The 21,313-nt window shown below is 38.5% G+C and overlaps 1 protein-coding gene across 11 annotated transcripts in view; it reads right to left on the bottom strand.

Moving 5' to 3' along the window:
- ARHGAP10 (Rho GTPase activating protein 10) overlaps nt 1-21,313 on the bottom strand; it is a 352,159-nt gene that overhangs the window by 33,585 nt on the left and 297,261 nt on the right. For all 11 annotated transcript variants that reach the window (XR_012435152.1, XR_012435153.1, XM_045391864.2 and 8 more), the window contains one exon: nt 18,018-18,168. Coding sequence is in view for 9 of the 11 variants with exons in the window: in XM_045391864.2 (XP_045247799.2) it covers nt 18,018-18,168 (151 nt within the window). In the remaining 2 variants the exon portion in view is untranslated. The remainder of the gene's footprint in view (nt 1-18,017; nt 18,169-21,313) is intronic.

Here is a 21,313-nt window from a genome sequence, read left to right as displayed (position 1 = left end):
CTAAGACAGCAAACTCAATGAATAAGAAAACTCAGAGATTTTAGAGATTTGTAATATAGAGAATAGAAGTGAAATTGCCAAAATCTAGATCACAGAAACAAATTGAGAGGAGGAAATATTTAAATAATAACCAAAGTTTTGAAATTAAAGAAACATCAAAGACCTCAATAGTAAAAGACTGAGAGTGCCAAACAGAGGAGTAACGAAAATCCTGCACATAAGACATATTATTTTAACATTTAAGAATATCAAATACAAAGAAAAAAGCACCCATATGGAAAAAGCAGATCATATAAAAAGAAAAAGAATCAGACTGACATCAGACTTCTCAACAGCAATGTTAAGTGCAGAAGGAAATTGAAGTAGTATCTTAGGCTGGGTGCGGTGGCTCACACCTGTAATCCCAGCACTTTGGGAGGTAGAGGTGGGCAGATCACTGGAGATCCAGAATTCGAGATTAGCCTGGCCAACATGGTGAAACCCCATCTCTACTAAAAACACAAAGAAAAAAACAATTAGCCAGGCATGGTGGTGGGTGCCTGTAATCCTAGCTACTCAGCAGGCTGAGGCATGAGAATTGCTTGAACCCAGCAGGTGGAGGTTGCAGTGAGCTGAGAACACACCACTGCACTCTGGTCGAGGCTACACAGTGAGATTCTATCTCAAAAAAAAAAAGGAAAAGAAAAGAAAAAAGAAGAGAAGAGAAAAGAAAAGAAAAGAAATTGAAGTAATATTCTTAAAGTATTAAAGAAAAAAAATATGAGCAGAGAATTGTATATTCAAACTGCCTTCAACTGTGAGGGCATAACGAAACTATTATCAGATATAAAAATCCCCAAAGGATGGCCACACAAAGAACTATACTGACAACACTCTTAGAGAAATTCCTTGAGTATTTAAATAAAAGAAGCAGTATAAGATGTTCAGCTAACTTGATAATGTCCATTGTTGTCTTTAAAAAAAATCTAAGACAAAAGAAAAGGAAAAGAACATAACCAAAATAATCCAGAACTGAAACTCTGGAAAATATCAACACAGTGGGGGTGGGGAGATCAGAGGGAGTTGATAGCCCATTAAATTATTTGTCTTATTGGAAGTGGGGAGAGAAATACAGTAACAGAGAAATAACACTAAGTTTCAAAACAAAGGCACCACTTTAGAAACAAACAAACAAAAAAACTATCATTTTAAAAAGCAGAAGAACATTTGCTTTTTTGAAGAGAAAGCAGAAAACGGCAATTGTATCAAAATTCATTAAGTGAAAAAATGACAGAAATCCTAATATGACAGTAATTGCAATATATATAAATGGCCTAAACTCACCAATTAAAACACAGTGACACTCCAAATGTATTTTTTAAACCCAACAGTATGTTGACTACAAGAAACATGCTTCAGACAAAAAGGCCAAAAAAGGTTAAACTAAAAGATCAAAAGATGAATATATTAAGCCAATATGAACCAAAAGGAAATGATCTTAATAAACCACACAAGAATCATTTTATAATAATAAAGGAAAGAAATAGTTAAACGAGAAGATAAGCACCTGATAATACAGCCTCAAGTAAAAAAATGACACAAGTACAAAGAAAAAGAGAAAAATCAACAATTGTAGTTGCAGTTTTTAAAACTCCTCTCAGATACTGCTATCAAGTTGACCAAAAAGAAAGATATATCTGTAATCAATAATGCAAAGCTCATGTTTTATACACATGCATACAACTCACAATAATTAAAAGATGCACATTATTTTCAAGAACACATGGAATATTTTTGTAGGAAGGCTATAAAGTCTTATCAAATTCCAATGGATAAACAGTATATAAATTCTCTTCTCAGACCAATATTGCAAAATAATCCATATATTGGTAAACCAAACATGATTAAGAAGAAAATCATAATGAAAATATTTAGAACTCAATGATAATAATAAAACATTTCATATAAAAATTTGTGAAACATGCCGAAAAATGTCAAAATGGAGATTTATGGCTTTAAAATATTTGTTAGGAAACAAGAAAGGTTCAAAACATTTTATGCCATAAAAAGACAATTTTCCTAAATACTGGTAGTCAAAGAACAGTCATGACTGTTTAAATATTGAAATTACAATCAATGTGAAGTTGACTATGTAACTAAAATTTACTGAAATATATTTGATTTTTTAATTTCAGTACATTTACTCAACAGGAATTAATCGTATACTATAATACACACAACTTCATAATAGTGAAAAACTATTATTAAACTATTATTTTTATTATTTATTTAATGTAAGACTTTGAGAGAAAAAAATCTCCAGATCACAGTGAAAATTGATGAGAAAATGTGATCTGACATATAAAAGCTCACTCTAAACACAGAGAAATAAATCTGAAGGCTAAACACCATCTATTGTACTTAGAGTGGCTTCAACCAAAATGAAATGAACACTTTCTCTAGCAGGGCGTGAGCACAACTGCTCCAATTGACGTCCACCTCATGCCCCTATCCCCTTGTGCCTGAATTCATCTTCCTGTCACCCTGCATTTTCTATCTTTTAAATACGGCCACCCAATAAAAACCAATAATCTCTTGCTTTGAGTATTTCAATGGCTTCTCTGCCCAAATGATGTGTCTGCTCTAATGATGTTGTACCCAACGAAGACTAAAGTAACCACAATGTGGCTTAATGTCTGTATTGGAAGTGGGTTCAGGAGCTGGGGGAGGAGAAAGCATACCCTCAAGAATCAACACCTCTGGGTAGAAGTCACAGTGGTAGACTAACAGCTCTGAGAAGAAAATCTACAGGAAGAGCCTGAAATGGAGGGGATTATAAAATGCTGCAGTAGGATGAAAGTTTTGTCTGGCTAATTTGTATAAGCCTGTTTAAAACATAATCTTTGAACTAAGCATGAGATAGTCATGTCCTAATTTCTACCATATGGCAAATACTATGACAATAAAATCTCCTAACCATTGCAGTCTTTCCTCCTAATGTTACCCAGGACATTCAGGGCACTGAAAAGGAGAGCAGTGTCTAGTATCAGAAACAGAACTGCCAAACTCATTTCGTATATATTCTAGCATAATTTCTACTCTGCTAAAATAAAGTCTGGGTTGCTATATCATGTCAAAAAGTAGTACCTAATGCTACACTGAATAGTGAAAACGGAAATAAACTAAAACTTATATTTTCCTACCCCAGTTCAAATGCTTTTGGAATTGACGGAGATTGAAGGATATAGCTGACATCCATTCCATTCCTTTTTTTTTTTTTTTTTTTTGAGACAGAGTCTCGCCCTGTCACCAGGCTGGAGTGCAGTGGCGCAATCTTGGCTCACTGCAACCTCTGCCTCGTGGGTTCAAGCGATTCTCATGCCTCAGCATCGCAAGTAGCTGGGATTACAGGCACATACCACCACACCCAGCTAATTTTTGTATTTTTAGTAGAGACGGAGTTTCACCATGTTGGCCAGGATGGTCTCAATCTCCTGACCTCATGATCCGCCTGCCTCGGCCTCCCAAAGTGCTGGGATTACAGGTGTGAGCCGCCACCATGCCCGGTCAACATCCATTTTTTAATGATCTAGTACCTGGAAAGAGTAGAGTGCACCATACTGTTTCCTCAAATGTGGTAAATACAGGTCAAAGTATACTACTTACTCCCTACAAAAGGAAACATCTCAGACTGTCATATTGGATCAGAACAATGACCCATCTTGTATGGCACTCTGTTTTAACAAGGACATCCAAAGATGCTCTAGTTGTCCACAGCCTCTTCCTTTCTACCCAAGTCTGAGAAGTGCACCATAACACCCACTTGCTTTGAAACAGGCAGCAGTTTGTCATGGACCGTGAAACATTCAAGACCTCCAATTCTGAGTAAAGGAGCATGACTTCCAGAAAAACTTATGATTACTGCCCCAAAGGCAGGATTACAGTTTCGTCCAAAATTTTGATTTTGCATTTTGTCACTAGCACTCTAATAATTATTAGCTTTCAGAAACTGGGTGACTAGGTCTCATTACGTATTGTTAGACTGAGGGAAACTGAAAAAGATCATGACGAAAGAACACAGAAAAATCACCTATCTCACCCAGCTGGATTATCTAAGACTGTTTTTTTCCAAGTAGCTCATTCCTGAGTTTTTGAAGAAAACTGAACAGCCTTGTTTCTTCACAGCTTACCCAGATGCTTGGCTGGACCAAAATGTCATCGTGTTCCAGGACCTCATCTAGCTAGAAGTTGTAATCTATACATAGAATGACCAGGGCACGCAGAGCAGTCTGAGGAGCATGGCTGAGAAAGGTCAAAGTCAGGTCCAAACCCCAATCAACACCTAACCAGCCAAAGAAAACCTGGCACTCCCTCTCCAACCTTCCCTATGATAGTCAACTTGTATTAGTCCATTCTCACGCTGCTAATAAAGACATACCCGAGACGGGGTAATTTATAAAAGAAAGAGGTTTAATTGACTCATAGCTCAGTATGGCTGGGGAAGCCTCAGGAATCTTACAATCACGGCAGAAGGGGAGGCAAACATGTCCTTCTACACGTGATGGCAGGAAGGAGAAGTGCCAAGCAAAAGGCAAAAGCCCCCTTATAAAACCATCAGATCTTGAGAGAAGCCACTCACTATCACAAGAACAGCAGGGAGGTAACTGCTCCCACGATTCAATTACCTCCCACGGGGTCCTTCCCACGACATGTGGGGATTATAGGAACTACAATCTAAGATGAGATCTGGGTAGGGACACACCAAATCGTATCACAACTTCAACTGAAATGGCTAAGGAATTGAGCAAGATAACTTTCTTCGAGAAGCACTATCAACAGAGGCACCAAACAGATAAGATTTACAGAAATAAACAGTCCAAAGCAAGATAAAAATTAAAGTTAGATATTTTTCAGCCCAGATATTTATTCTCATCCTCCACAAAACCTAGGCAGGGAATTATATCATATTATCTCATATATTAGTTTTCCTTAACTGGAAAAGTAAACACACACACACACCACACACACACACACACACACACACAGGCAGTTCCTTTATTAAACAAATTAGAATAGTAAAGATAGGTTATGGAATACTAAGTTTGACATTAAAATGAAACCTTTTAAAAACTGTGAATGTAGGGATATCTTTCTTTAAAAAGAGAATCAACTCTACCCTACCATCCAAAGGAAATTCTTCTTTACTGTCCATACAGTAGTAGGTATTGCGTGATTACTCTAGAAAAAAAGTCCAGATTCTTTCATCAGAAAATCTTCCTTAAGTCTTACATTAGGGGAAAAAAGGGAGAAAGACTAAGACATTAACCCTGCCAACTGCCCATTAAGGAAAGCAGCTACCTGTGTTTCTCACCACGGGCAGGTGCACTGAGATGCAGGTTATAACTGCCGCAAGGTAGAGAGCTTCCTAAAGTCCCCCTTAGCCCAATTCTCAGTTACACTGCAAGCTCAAGTAATGCCATCCAGGGTAAGGGGCAGAACAACCTCGCTCCTCCCATTTTCCCTCTGAAACAAGGCAAGCCAAAATGGGAACTATAATGAAGTCAAATAATGTACAGATGAATGACAGTCAGTTGCTAGATAATAATTCACTTGGCTAATATAATGTATCTGAAATTCTCTCTAGAAAAAGAAAAATGTGACTTCTCAAGAAAATAGCTTCCTACTTTCAATCCCAAAAGCACAGAAACAAAACGACATACAGATCTGCATTCCCCCCAAAAATGAAAAGGCAACTCCTGAACTATAAATTAAAATGTCACATTAAGGCATGAAAAGATGTAATGAAATTGCCATAAACTTAAGAAGTAGATTTTATTTTCTGTTGCCCAAAGATTTAAAGAAATTAAGCATAATGCTTGCCCCAGAAAGCTACTATGACAGCTAAAATATGCCAAAAGTGCATGCCAGGAAAAGCTGATGAGAGAATCGGCTGTTAAAACCAATCACATGACAAAAAATAAAGACGGCATTATAAAGTTATAGCAACAGCTAATAGGCATCAGGTTACAACTCCAGGAAACACCTCTACCTCTTGCAAAGGTCAATGGAAATCTGCAGCAATTCAATTATAAAGCAAGTAAGACCAGTTCAGTTGCAATGTCAATAGAAGTCAAAGCAAATTGCTTTACTCTATAAAGCAAAGAACATTTTTATGTCATAATCACAGTCCTGGGGCATTGTTTAAAGACTAAAATTTTTGCCTATATAAACAAAAAGTGTAACAGCCATGTGTTATTATTCTTGGGAACCCAAAACTACTCAGATACTTAAACTATCTTCCATAAACTTTGAGGAAGCTGCCACTTTGACAGCTCAGGAAATTTAGAGCACCGTGTTCAGAGCACAACTTCAGTCCGGCTGAGACACTGAGGGCTGCCAGATTCCTTGCTTTTCACCTCTCCTCCCCTGTTCTTCTCACCTAAGAAGGAAAGTTCATTATTATTAATTGCCAGATGGAGGCCGGGGTAGTGGCTCACACCTGTAATCCCAGCACTTTGGGAGGCCAAGGTGGGTGGACCACCTGAGATCAGGAGCTCGAGACCAGCCTGACCAACAGGGTGAAACCCCATCTCTACTAAAAATACAAAAAAACAAATTAGACGGGCGTGGTGGCAGGGGTCTGTAATCCCAGCTACTCGGGAAGCTGAGGCAGAAGAATCGCTTGAACCTGGGACGCAGAGATTGCAGTGAGCCAAGATCGTGCCATTGCACCCCAGCCTGGGCAACAAGAGCGAAACGGTCTCAAAAAAATAAATAAGTAATTGCCAGAGGGAGATGATAGTTACCAATAAACTTAGGTATAATGTTGGACAAAAATAACCAGAAATGAAAGACTAAATTACATTTTATTTGAAAGTATACCAAACATGAAAGCATATCTGAAGCTCTTCTGCTTCAGATATCAGGCTCTCAAGAAAATATAAGCTAAAATTATTCAATATTCACTACATATTGGCTGGTTTACATCCATTAACTCAGTTGCTCCAGGCAAAAACCATGTCAAAGTTTTATTGTCCAAACTTGTAAGGCTTAGAGGGGGATTTGCTGAGATCATAAACAACATCAAGAGGAGGGCAGAAATTTAAACCCAGGTTTAAATCCAAAGTTAACCACAAGTGAGTCAACCATTCAATAAAACTCTTTGCTGCCTAAGTATTTCCGGTAATAGGGATCCCCAAAACGCCAGGACAACGCGACCATGAGAAAGAAGCCTGGGCAAAAGGTGAAAGACACGTGAAGTCTAACAGGAAAACACTAAGCAGTGAGAGACAGTCATTCTCAGTTAGTGCCAGTGAAGCCTCTCCAGGCCAGCTCATGCTAAAGGGACTCCATTCCCTTTCTTTCTAGACTCTGCTTCTCAATCCTTCCATTTCAAAATTTTAAATGTATACCCAACACACCAGTATGAAACACAGCTTGCTTCAGAGTTAAGTTGAAACATTTGTAAACTAAACACATATAAATGTATGTGGTATGTATGTATTTATATGTATGTGTTACAAGTAATACACTATAGACAAGGTATGAAATACAAATATGTATAAAGAAAATCACCAACTCTTACCACCTAAGGATAACCATTGTTATAACTGATTATTTTTCCAGATGTACTTGTATGCTTACAGTATATTTAAATATATAGTTTTTCCTTTAAAAGTGAGAATATTTTTGAAAACTCCATTTTAAAACTTGCTTTTTTCATTCAAAAGCATACTGTACACTATTTCTATGGATACATCTTTATCATCCCAGGATGGAAAGAGGCCTATGTGTGATGAGTAAGACATCTGCATCATCTGACTGTGTTTGGCTGGGCTGTAGAATACAAAGTCCTCTTATAAGTACATCCATACAGTAGAATGCATAGAATACTATACAGCAGTGAAGAAAGGAGAAAGCTCTCTTTGTACTGACATAAAAAGCAACACAAGATATACTATAAAATTTTAAAAAATAAAAAAGGTACAAAACCGACTCTTCAGTGCAGAAGAGAGTAAATAAGAATTCATATTCCTATTTGCTTATTGCGGTGGTTAATATTGAGTGTTAACTTGATTGGACTGAAGGATGCAAAGTATTGTTCCTGGGTGTGTCAGTGAGGGTGTTGCCAAAGGAGATTAACACCTAATCAGCTGCCAGAGTGGCTGGAATAAAGCAGGCAGATGAAGGTGGAAAGACAAGACTTGCTGAGTGTTCCAGCCTTCATTCTCCCATGCTGGATGTTTCCTGAGCTCGAACATGAGAGTCCAAGTTCTTCAGCTTTTGGACTCCTGGACTTACGCCAGTGGGCTTTCGGGTCTTTGGTCACAGACTGAAGGCTGCACTGTCAGCTTCCCTACTTTTGAGGTTCTGGGACTCGGACAGGCTTCCCTGCTCTTCAGCTTGCTTGCAGATGGCCTATTGTGGGACTTCACCTTGTGATCATGTGAGTCAATACTCCTTAATAAACTCCCCTTCAATATATACATCTATCTTACTCATTCTGTCTCTGTACAGAACCCTAATACAATTGTATATAAGCATAAAGAATTCTAGAAGGATAGGAAACTATAGGTTGAACCATATAAAAATGATGATATTCAATCATGTTTGGCATATACCAACAGCAGTTTCACAAGGCACAAACTTGCTAATAACTGATCATCAATCCAATGTACATCTCAACTCTAGAAGGATTTCAGAAACTACAAGTTGAACTACACGAAATTCTCAATGATTACATTTGGCCTATAATATGGGGGGGGGGCATTTGAAATTGCTGATATTAGATAATTTTTGACCTAAAAGATGGCAATTTTATGTGCTTCAACCCATGAACATCAATGGTAAAAGATGTGGCTTGCAGATGCAGGCACTGAGTCAATGGGATGGAACAGATCTTTCCATTTTGTATCTTTTTATACTTTTTGAATTTTCAAACGTGGGAATATATTATTAATTTAATTATTTTTAATAAAGAAAGAAGGGGAGAGAAGTGGGAGGAGAAAACAGAAAAGTAACAGCAAAATCTCATATATTCAGGCAGCATCAAATTCCAAAATGTGTTCACTTTCTAAATTTCTAATAGCCTGTTAAAGTATCAGGTACCTGAGATATCCTCACTACAACCAATCTATGACCAGATGTTTGTTCATTTAGATAAGTGGTGGCAGAAATTACAATAACGTGCTTTTGCAGTACTTAATATCACTGAAATAAAATGCGTCACTTCCCTCCCCCGTCTCTCATAAAAAACAGGCCTGGACTTCTCTCCTGGAGGGCCCATGCTTGTTACAGTGTTTTAGGTCCCATATTTAAAACTATAGTCTTCTCTGGCTCTTCCTTCTTTATCTCCTGGATCAAGACCACAGCTCTGACTCCCTTAAACACTAACCATTTTTTTTTTTAATGGAAAAACTAAGAATCATTCTTAAAATTAAAAAATAAACAGCATTGTTAGAAATGCACAGAGTAGGCCGGGTGCGGTGGCTCACGTCTGTAATCCCGGCACTTTGGAAGGCCGAGGCGGGCGGATCAAGAGGTCAAGAGATCGAGACCATCCTGGCTAACATGGTGAAACCCCGTCTCTACTAAAAACTAAAAAAAAAAATAGCTGGGCTTGGTGGCGGGTGCCTGTAGTCCCAGCTACTTGGGAGGCTGAGACAGGAGAATGGTGTGAACCCGGGAGGCGGAGCTTGCAGTGAGCAGAGATTGCGCCACGGCACTCCAGCCTGGGCGACAGAGTGAGACTCCATCGAAAAGAACGGGAGAGGGAGAGGGAGGGGGAGGAGCTGGGGGGAGGGGGAAAGGTAGAGGGAGAGGGAGGAAAGGAAAGGAAAAGGAAAAGGAAAAGGAAAAGGAAAAGGAAAAGGAAAAGACACGCACAGAGTATCCCTGAAAGACTCACAAGACAAATGGCAATGTCTGTTGGCTCCAGGGAAGAGAAGTTCACAGTTGCCTTTATGTTCAGCACTCTAGAACACTTAAGAACCCCAGATCCTGGAATCAGACTGCCTGGGTTCCATCCTAGCTTTGTCACAGATGTGGGTGAGTTATTGGCCTTCTCTATGCCTCAGTTTCCTGAACTATAAAATAGAGATAATAATACTACCCATAGGATTGTTCTGGATATTATCTAAGTTTAGTAGCTATTGCCAATAACAGTACTTGGTATATAACATGCTAATATGTAACTGTTCAAAGTTATTACTCTCTGAATTTTGTATCATGCTCCTGCATGCACTACTAAAGATTTTAAGAAAAACAGTATACCTTTTCAATAGCCAAGATAATAAACAGAAACTTAATCACTATTTCTCTTTAAAGAGAAAACTAAAACCCATTACCATAATCACATTTCATGCTCAAAAACTTGTGCTGCTGATTTTAAAAACTATTAGTAGACCCAAAATGCCAGTCTCAAAATTCATTTTTTTTTTTTTGTTGCAGATGGGGTCTTGATCTGTCACCTAGGCCGGAGTGCAGTGGTGTCATCATGGCTCACTGCGGCCTCAACCTCCCAGGCCCGAGTGATCCTCCCATAGTGCTGGGATTATAGGAGTGAGCCACTGAGCCTGGCCCCAAATTTCATTTTCATAGGCTTAAAGGGTTCCCCCCCCCATCTAAAGGTGACCCTGTAGCCCTTCTTAATACAGCTTAGGAGGGCACAGAGAATGGTAGAATGAGCATGCAGAGAGAACCAGGTTGCAAAGACACAACCCAGACCTAAGAAAAGCCAACTGCAGACAACTCATGATAAATACAAGGAGTGTTCTCTGGCATTGCCTCAGTCTTGCATCATTTCTTTTTCCTCAACAGTTGGTAAGTAATCAGTAAGTAAAAATTAACTGGCCACAGGTTGGCTTTGTTCCATTAATTGTACACAACACTCTTAGATCATGGTCATTTTAATCATGGGCCATAGAGTTTTCAGAGCCATAGAAGTTACTTGAAATTGGTCACACAGAGAAACACCTTCTCCCTCAAGATTTCCGCTCATCTTCCTGGCTATCAAAGAAAACGTTTTAAATCAGTCACTCTTGACAGCCTTAAAATTCCATTTCATTCAGGATAAACAATACTTTGGTTGGTTTGAAAAGATGTTTCTTAGACAGCCCAGCTACCTCCTACGCCACAAGAGTTTCAAAGGGGGCTATAAAGAGAGTGACAGCTGCTTGAATTCAGAACTAGAAATTAAAATAAAAGCTATTAGAAGTGAAGAAAAAACCCACTCCACAGGGAGACAAGCTTTAAAGAATTTTTCTCTCTTCTATAAATCTGAGTTACCTGCCATGAACTTATTTTCACCACAGAAGCAGCTATGTATTTTTTTAAAGGCATTAAATAAGCTTTTTTTTTTCCTCCTCCAGAGAAAGGGGGAAATGTTCATCCCACACAGAAGCACAGTTAAGATTACACAGGAAGCAATAGAAGTTGCCTTTCACTTTGTCACTAGCATTGTGGTGGGGGGGGGTGGTGCTGAGCCTCACAGGAGGTTTCTGGGGAGACACCAACGCAGGGGAGGCATCCCACATAATTTCCAGGCACGCCACAACTCAATTACAGCCCTGAATCTTCTGGCTGCCTTTTCCAACCCATTGATCTCATCATTGTAAAAGTGAGTTAAGAAATAATCTGTCTACATATACTGTCACACATTCAAGCCTGGTCTTAAACTTCACAACACAGTAATTCCATGTCAAGGAATCCTAACACTGCTGTGAGGCGATGGCAAGGGGCTTCCAGGCTTGGGAAGTTATTACCCAGAGCCCACCCATGAAATGCCATGCCAAAAAAAAATTGGTAAGAATGGAGAAAAGACAGACTGCCAATCTTAAGACAAAGATCTGCTTGTTCAGTTACCTGGATTGATTATAATTCTGCATCGAGCTGATGCATATTTACAAGGAAACATCAATAGCTACAGAATGTTGACAAAAATCCATGCCAACAATGGTTTTCCAGTGGTACTTCTCACACCTCCACATAGTTTGTGTCCTGCTAACATCGTGGGAAAGACAGAGTAGTTACAATTCACTTGTGAAAACATATTCTCATAAAGGGGCATTCTACAGACGCTCTCTTGGGAACTGAGGTTACAGGGTGCGCCGCTGCCGTGAATGTGAACTACGCATCCTTGGTTTCTAATGAAGGGTCTGCCTAGAGTGAGTGGCCTCCCACCCCTCAAAATACGAGCCTATGGATGAACGTGGATATATGCACCTGTGAGGAAAAACTGGAGAAAAATGAGCTCTACTTTGCTCATGGTTATAAGACTGTTCTTTTTCTAAGTAGATGGAACATTTTAGTAACTATTTACTATTTCTCTCTTTCCACTGACTTTCCATATACACTATTTCCACATATACTTTTTATACCAAGACATTCTACACCATTTTTTACTAAACCTATTTTCCAAAGCAGTTACATATGAGAATACATATTGAACACACTAACAAAATGGCATGTTTCCTTCCTTTTGATGGAAAGATGGTCTATTTTTAAGCTGCAAGGAAAAAACTGAAGACAAAAACAAAAACATAAACACAATGACAGATTTACCTATGAGCTTAATCTGTGGCGAATAATGTCCACTTTATCTGCCTTGATCTCCGCATCTAGTCAGTTCAGAAGTCCCTGATTTGCTTTAACATCTCTCCCAGATATCCATTTTATTTTTGCTTCCTAGTGCTAATTCAAGCCCACTTCAACCTCAGCCTAAATTACTTCATCAGCCTTTTACCATGGCTGCCTTTCAGATTCCTACTGGCAGATTAAGACAGATTAAGTTTCTTAAATATTATTTTCCAAATGTTACAACTCTTCTCCCTTGCTGAAAAATATGCAGTGGTTCCTCTTATTTTAAACCTAAAGCAACTTTCCCTGGCTTTAAGAGTACTACCCTGCAGCAGCAGCTATAGTTCGAGTGCTTACTATGTGCCAGACATTAGGCTAAACACATTAACAACTGAACCTTCTCAACCATCCTCAGTGGTAGATACTATTATCACCCTGATTTTGTAGCTAATAAAATAGATTTAGAGAGGGTAAGCAATTTGTCCATGAGTACAGAGTCAGGATACATATTCCCCAGCCCAGGCTCCAATGCACCCCTCTGTCCCCTAGGCTGTCTCTCCTGGGTCTAAGTCTTCCACATTAGGTCCACCTATCATTCACAACCGCCAACGCTGTCCCCTTCTAATCAGGGAGTCTCACACCTGGCTCCGGCTCTCTGCTCCTGCCATGCCTCAGTCACACTACTCCCCTTACCTGAAACCCTTTCCCACACAACTGCCAAAACAGCTCATTTTAAGGAAACCAGAGAGCTTCCCCTACAGACTTCCCTTCCTCAGAGCTAGCACTGGGTACTCATTGCCACATTGTTTCTTATTTCACTGCAGTGACAAATGGAATGGGAATAGAAAATCAGCTCCTTGAGAAGAAAAACTGTATGTGGCAGGATGTGGAGCATACAAAAGCTCTTCAATAGATACGTGGCATAATTCTGATTTTCATATTTAGTATAATAAAAACCACTAATAAACGGTAGAGGCAAAAACAACTTCCAAATGGCTAACAGCATTCCATCCTTTAGAATTAAAAATCTACATTTAAAAAGACCACAAAATGGCCTGCTTTCTAATTTTCTATTCTCTGGCTCATGCCTCAAAATCGAACCAGACTCTTTGAACCTACCCTAAGACGGCTAATTTATACCATCAGCATTGCTCTCGTTGACATGTGACATTTAAATTTTAGCTAATTATTCAAAGTTCTAATTTGATATTACTCAGGCTGAAAGGACATCTATATATGACTTATTTGTCCTACTCTGATTTTTAGAGACTCATCTAGATCAAGATATGTTCCTACTTAGGACACAAGGAAATGATCACGTGTCATTGTTTATCCATCTCTGCCCCGCTCAACAGTATTTTCACTTTTTGCTGAGAAGGCTCTGTATCCTCATCATGGTATCTACCACGCTGTAGGACTACAATAACACATGCTCAACAAAATGTGCTGCAGTTAGCACATTCGTGATCCAAATGTGAAAGTGCCAACCCGACGATACCCAAGTAAGACCAACACTCAAATGTTATTAAATCTTGCCAATTGGCTTGCAAGATGATTTTGTTTTCAACTCACTATAAGTCATATTTTTTTAAGTTGCCTAAATAAGTAAGCTGCTATATCATGTTACAAAAGAAGACAGGCGAAGAATACTTAATTACACAAGAAGATACATATAAAACCTAGTTCTGTAAATGTCTAGTTCTGTTTAAAATTAGAGCTAGCATGAAGAAAGAGATTCAGATGGTAATCCTCTTCTCCCTGACTCCCCAAACCTTCGCTTAAAATTTCTTCTGCCTTGAATGAAAAATAACAAAGATCACTTTGATCTCATATAGCCTCCTGAACTTTCCTTGTATTTGGGGGAATTACAATAAACACAACAGCCCCTCTTTATGTCAGAGATTGTAAGGACATGCACTTGGAGTGGGGGCAGGAGAAAACAAACACATAACATATATTTAACATTTTTAGAGTCATCTCACTAGTTCTAAAGAAATTAAAACATGGGATATAACTTGAAAATGAAATGAAAGCAAACCTTTGATTTCTAATCTTTTTAGCACTTAGCAGCCTACCTCATATTTTGCTTTTTCATAACTGACTTAGCCAAATCTACTCAGCTTTGATGTTCATGAGATTAAATGTTATATGAAAACTGAGCAATATGGCTTCAACAAAATAATAAAAGATGAGAATCTCACAAAGATTTAACAGCTGCTCTAATTTAAGAAAACTAGCCGGATATTATATCCATTTTAGTTCATATTAATCATCAATAAAGAACCTTAAGCAAGTAACTAGAATTTTAAAGTCTTTTGCAAATAAGTTTAATATCATTTAATCACATATTACAAAGAAAAATAATGAGCATACACAGTACGGCTAAATGCGCCAATGCCAATGGAAGTCTTTACTAAAGTAAAAGACACTCGGTTTATTTAGTTAAACTGGTCATCTCTCAATTGGGAGTGGGGGTGAGGCTGAATGAACATAACAGAAAACATGTCTCCCAGCAGAGGATCTCCCCTCCGGCTTCATGCTGGGTTTTCCACATCCAGGCCCATTCTACCGTGACACATGCTAACAGGCTTGCTGACTCTTCACTGATGCTTTTTTGATCTGCCTGATGTTGAACTGAAACCAATTTCGAGTGTGTTCCAAGACTGGCTGTTTGGGACATCACACAGTTTCATACTCTACTCAGTGTAGAAGAAGAAATAACACACCACAAACCACTTCACTCAAATACCAAATCTCTGACCAAATCATAGGGCTGAAGAATATCTCCAGTCATCCAATCCAGTTCCTCGAATCTTGGCAGATAGTCTACCTAACTTATAAGTAAAAACTATTCGTCCTGGATTTAATTAAGTCAAATTTAACTTATACTACAATGAGTCAAGGGGCGGGGGCAGGGAAGAGAGAAGCATATTTGTATACACATTTTCTATCTGTCCCATATAAACTAGAACATTTGGAAAAATAATCAACCAAAGTTGTCTATAATAACGCATATTTTAACCCAAACTAGATTAACATAGGAAGTCACTTCACTATTAACAATAAGAAAAAAATACAAAAAAATTAAACTTTTTGAAACCTTCAAGTCGTTTTGACAATTACATGATTCAAGCTACTTTAAAAAAGATTAAGTCCTAATGACAAGAATACATCTTCTTTTGGAAGTAAAGTTTTCAATATGCTAAGTGACATTCAATAACATGAATAGTTGTTTTTAGTATTCTTTCCCTATATGCTTCCTTTCCAATAAATGTATTTACTTTCCCTTTTTTAGAACATGTAAAATATAAAAGCCTATGACAAAATATAGACCCTATTCTGTTCTCTCTGAAATAACTATTTTTTCACACAACTAAATCTTAACTACAAAAAACTGAGGGCAAGGGAGAACAAGTTTTAAGTTGCTTTATCTTATCATATAACCTCTAAGACAAGATAAAATCACACTATGCCCAAACTTGAGTTTTCCTGATTCTGACAACTTAAAAAAAAAATCCCAATGTTGCAACCAAGGATGAATATAAAGCTATAAAATACTTCATGAAATACAAAATGTAGAACAAAACATCATATAATGAACATAAAAATCAGACTAAAGAAGTTGAGTATCTGACAATCTTTTCCCTTAAAAACCAAGCAATTTTAACGAATTATTTTATCACCTACAAGTTAGGAAGGCTATGACTGCACACTAGCTTGAGTGTTCCCATAAGAGATGTGCTAAATACCACTACAGAAGCTTCTTACCATTAATAATCACTTAGCAATCCAATGATCAAAAGGTTAATCCACTAAATAAATTTGATTGGATATTATGACCCCATTGCTAAGAACATCAAAATAGTAGATGTGATCCTAAGACCAAAATGTCCTTCCTTAGTCATCTACCTCATGAAATAGAGTCAATTCCATTTTGCTCAAGGGCCAAGGATCCATTTGAGGTATTCTGTGTCTTCCTGATTTCTTTTTCCTTTCCTACTTTCCAACATTTGCTTATTTCACTATTTATTAACACTTCCATCAGAGGACAAGTAAGATGTAAGAGAAGGTGCAATTCAAACCAGTCACTTTTACTCCTATTAACAACCCTGCTGAGAAAGAATGAACGTGAGAAAGAGACAGAAGAAAAAAGTTAGCTAGGATCAGAAGTTGAAATGAGTGTCTAAAAGGAAGTATTGAAATTATAGCTTAATTGTAATGATTCATGTCCTTCCTCTGGAAATTATCCGATTGTAAAACTAATATTTGTATCATATGTACCTTTGTCTTAAGCAATATAAAAGAATCTCACATTTTAGCCCCCCTGTGTCATTACAGGAGGCATTCTGAGTCTTCCTCGAGATACCTCTAAGTCAGGCAAGCTGAAGACAGTTGTCACTGCTTGCATGGATTTCTGGATATTAACCACCTGGCCATGTGTGCAGGCAGCTGCCTATGATGAAGGCATTGTATTTGTCCCCATCCTCATCCCCTTCGTCACTCTGCTAATCTCACACTTCCCAACTAAGGTAACCTGGGTAGCTCGAGGATAATAAATGAAAGATTCTTTTCTTAAAAAAAGAGGACAAGAAGAAGAATGAAGACTACTTTCAAATTCAGCAAATGTTCTCAATAAGAGGAAGGCCTCATAAGACGAGTCACAGCTTCAGGCTGCGTACTGAAAATGCAGGTTTGGATAGCAGAATCATCTTATTCTCCACACCAATAACCACATGATTACAAATCAGCAATGGGAGGCCTGTGCACAGCTCCCAGTCTTGTTTTGTATGGATCAGTGTTGAAAACTCAGATTCTAGGCTCTGTAAAAACTGGGCAATCTGGCAACACTGAAACAACAGAGCCATATGGCAATGATTACCTAGAACAGGGTGGCTCAGATAGGACGTGAGAACTTCCACTGGCCAGAGTTCCACTGCAGCCCAGTTCCCACAGGCCTGGCCCAGGTAGGCAGGTCAACTTGCCACCCCTGCCGTAAGATGAAGCATTCTGCCTGATGAGCAAGTCAGAAAAATGGGACAAGTAAGGCACACAAGCCGTAAACCCTGGTGTGATGGTGAACTGTGCCTTTAATCTAGATGCATTTAACATGAGACTCCATCCGCTCCTCTCATAAAAGATCTGCTTTAATTTTAGTTCCCCTTCCATTTGTCTCAGGGTTATGTAACCTCACAGGAGGTCACACAAGTCTCCCGAAAAAGAAATTTAAGCTGCCTTTTAAAAATAAAAAAAGAACCATGCATAACAAAGACAAACATAAAACCGAAACTTGAGTTTTCCCCCTTACAAAAAAGCTTCACCCTCCCTGTAAATCTCAAAATTATAATCTTAAGGGAAGAAGAAATGAAAACACAGACAACAGAAAACCGTGGCCTGCCCTGAGGACATCTGATATGTCATACTCTCAACATGCTATCAAGCAAAAAATATCATTAACATCTTACCATCTTCCAGCTCCAGACAAAGATTGTAGACGGCCACGGGCCTCTTGGTTCTCTGGCCTTGTCTCTTTGACTGCCTTGGTGGCGCATTTGGGGGTGATGCTGACAGGCAGGTCGGCTCAGGGAATGTGGTATCGGGCGGCATCCGAAAAATCTGCCATCAAAGCATAAAGGACAGGAATTATTTACCATGAACAGAAACCTGTCTGTTACTCCAGTAAACGAGCACCACAACATTTGATCTGGAGTTCATTCAAGACAGGCTAGAGCCCAAAATTCATTCCTTCAAATGAAGGGAAGAAGTCATAGCCTTTTATTTTTTTAACAGAAGATTCCAAAATAAAATATCTGATTAAATTTAAGTCAAAACGACATCAGATTGTTATGTATCAGATAATTCATTCCAAAACTAAACAAGTAAAACTATCGTTAGCAGATATAGACAGTACCACAGCCCTTCATCTCCAAAGGAAGCAGCCAGGATAAAACATTAAAAATAAGTATTTCATTAAATTTTACAGAAGGTTATATTTACACCAAAACGTTGGCCTCAATTTTTTCCAAACTACGTAAACAGAAACATATGACTGCAAATACTTTTTACACATTTAAAAATAGCCTATGCTTATGAAATTACCTTTCTAGCTTCCCATTTACATTTTTCATAAAATGTTTTCTAGATTTTATCAATTCATTTAATACCCTCTAACCCCTCTTTTATTTCCCCTTTCATTTATGAAACCTAGAATATTAGCACCTTGATTTATCTACAATGTCATTCACAGATCAGTAATAATAACATTAATTAAAATGTGCTGCTCCTTTGCTTAGCAAATTTTGAGAAAAGCAATTTGTGCCACAAAGGAAAGCATATCATGCAGAGGTGATTGATAATAGACCCTCCATAGCTGCAAGATCCCAGTTTAGAGGCTTCCTTCCAGCAATGCTGCAGGCCCTTCATCCTTCAATAAAGTCACAAAGTAAAATACATTAGAGATATCAACGTAATAGAAGCTGCATCTCTAAAGGGCTGACGTTCCTCAGGTGGAAGCAGAAAACAGGAAGAAAGTCAGTTAGCTTTAAACAAAACATGAATATAAAACCCACAAATACCTAATGTATGCAGGGCTTAAATCCTAGAGGGCAGGTTGATGGATGCAGCAAACCACCATGGCACATGTATACCTATGTAACAAACCTGCACGTTCTGCACATGTATCCCAGAACCTGCACATTCTGCACATGTATAATTTAAAAACAAAAAGCACTGTGAGAATGTCTCACTGTTTTATATTTTTTATATTAAAAGAAAAAGTGGGACACAAGCTTCCATACAAGTGAGGTGTATCACTTACATATACGTATCACTGAACAACTAACAACGATGTTGCAGTTTTAATTGCACAGTCTAAAAGTTCGCACCTTAAAACTATTACATACCAATAAAAATAAGCTATTTCAAAGAGAACATTTACTTTATAGTCCCATACTGCCCCCTCATGTGTAAACGAAATTTTTAAAAAATGATTTAAGTTACTGTAGACAAATATGTGCTAGTGAAAATTTAATTTATTGCTCCAACTGGTAACCTGCTAACAGCATGTTTCCACAAAATCTGTGTTCCAATAGGCCACTCTGGCCAACACTGAACTACTTATCTGCCTGAAAAACCCTCTGCGGCCTGGACTATCATCCATAGCTGCATTTACTGCCATGTGTCATTGTTCAGATGTAAGAAGGCTGTGGGGTGGTGGGAACAGGAGAGCAGTTAAGTTGAGAAGTCCCATAACAGTGAAGGAGAGAAGAAAAGCCAGGAAACAAGACTCCACTGAAAAAAAAAAAAAATGGCACCTCTGACATTTAAAACAGCTCCCCAGCTTACCTAACATGTTTGATGTTTACAAACATGGCAGATGCCTCTAGGATGTCACCAGAATAGAAAACAAAGCCATACACACAGCCAGTATATCCAAAGCATAAATTAGCAAAGAAAAAGTTATATCCCAACAACTGACGATGGATAGATGATAACCTTCCAAACAGAAACGGTGCAAATGCTGAAAACTGCCCCACCTCTTTCCTCCAGTTTGAAGTGAGGGTGTTGGGGAAAGGGTGTGGAGGGGTGAGGTGTGGAGGCGACCCCAAACTGCGGAGCCAGACTACCAAGCAAAACGAGACCCTGCAGAGGACTGATCTCAGTCCTTCCCAGCACCTCAGTCCAAATCTCTTGGTCTCCAGAAGACGTAAGGCACTGTTTAGCTCACATCAGAGTATCTGGGAATGAGGACCAGGCTTTGGAGTCTGTTTTGTTTTCTCTGGTTTACATCTTAAAGCTCCTCAGGTGATTCTTTTGTGTAGTCAAGACTAAGAAACAGTGATTTAGATATAGGTATTCCACAGTTATTTTATACTTGTCTCAGATGAACAAAAGTCAGTATCAAAACACCAGAAAATGGGAGTGTAAATGAGTTCAACCATTGTGGACGACAGCGTGGTGATTCCTCCAAGATTTAGAAACAGAAATGTTAATACCATTTGACTCAGCAATCCCATTACCAGGTATATACCCAAAGGAATGTAAATCATTCTGTTATAAAGATACACGCCATGTGTATGTTCACTGCAACACTATTCACAATAGCAAAGACATGGAATAGACCCAAATGCCCATCAATAATAGACTGGATAAAGAAAATGTGGTGTATATACATATACCATAGAATACTATGCCGTCATAAAAATGAACAAGATCCTGTCCTTTGGAGGGACGTGGATGGAGCTGGAAGCCATTATCCTCAGCAAAGTAATGCAGGGAAAATAATAATAAAAATAATAATAATAAAAATAATAATAATAAAACGCATGTTCTCACCTATAAGTAGGAGCTGAACGATGAGAACCATGGACACATGGGGGAACACACACTGAGGCCTGTCAGTGGGGCAGGGGGAGGGAGAGCATCAGAAAGAATAGCTAATGCACGCTGGGCTTAATACCTAGGTGATGGGTTGATAGGTGCAGCAAACCAGCATGCCACACGTTTGTGTAACAAATCTGCACATCCTGTACATGTACCCCCAGAACTTAAAAGTTGAAGGGGGAAAAAAACATCAGAAAAACTATTTCATAAAATTTGGCACTGTACACATATAATTAATTTCTTGAACCTTGCCAAGTCCTAATGAGGTATAAAATATGCCAAAGATTCTAAACACACACCACACCCTCAATAAGTTCTATGTTGTATAGGCTGAACATCCCAAATCCAAAAATCTGAAATCTGAAACACTCCAAAATCT

Source organism: Macaca fascicularis, chromosome 5, assembly GCF_037993035.2.
Source record: "Macaca fascicularis isolate 582-1 chromosome 5, T2T-MFA8v1.1".
Lineage (NCBI taxonomy): Eukaryota > Metazoa > Chordata > Mammalia > Primates > Cercopithecidae > Macaca > Macaca fascicularis.
This window is presented reverse-complemented; position numbering and strand designations above follow the sequence as displayed.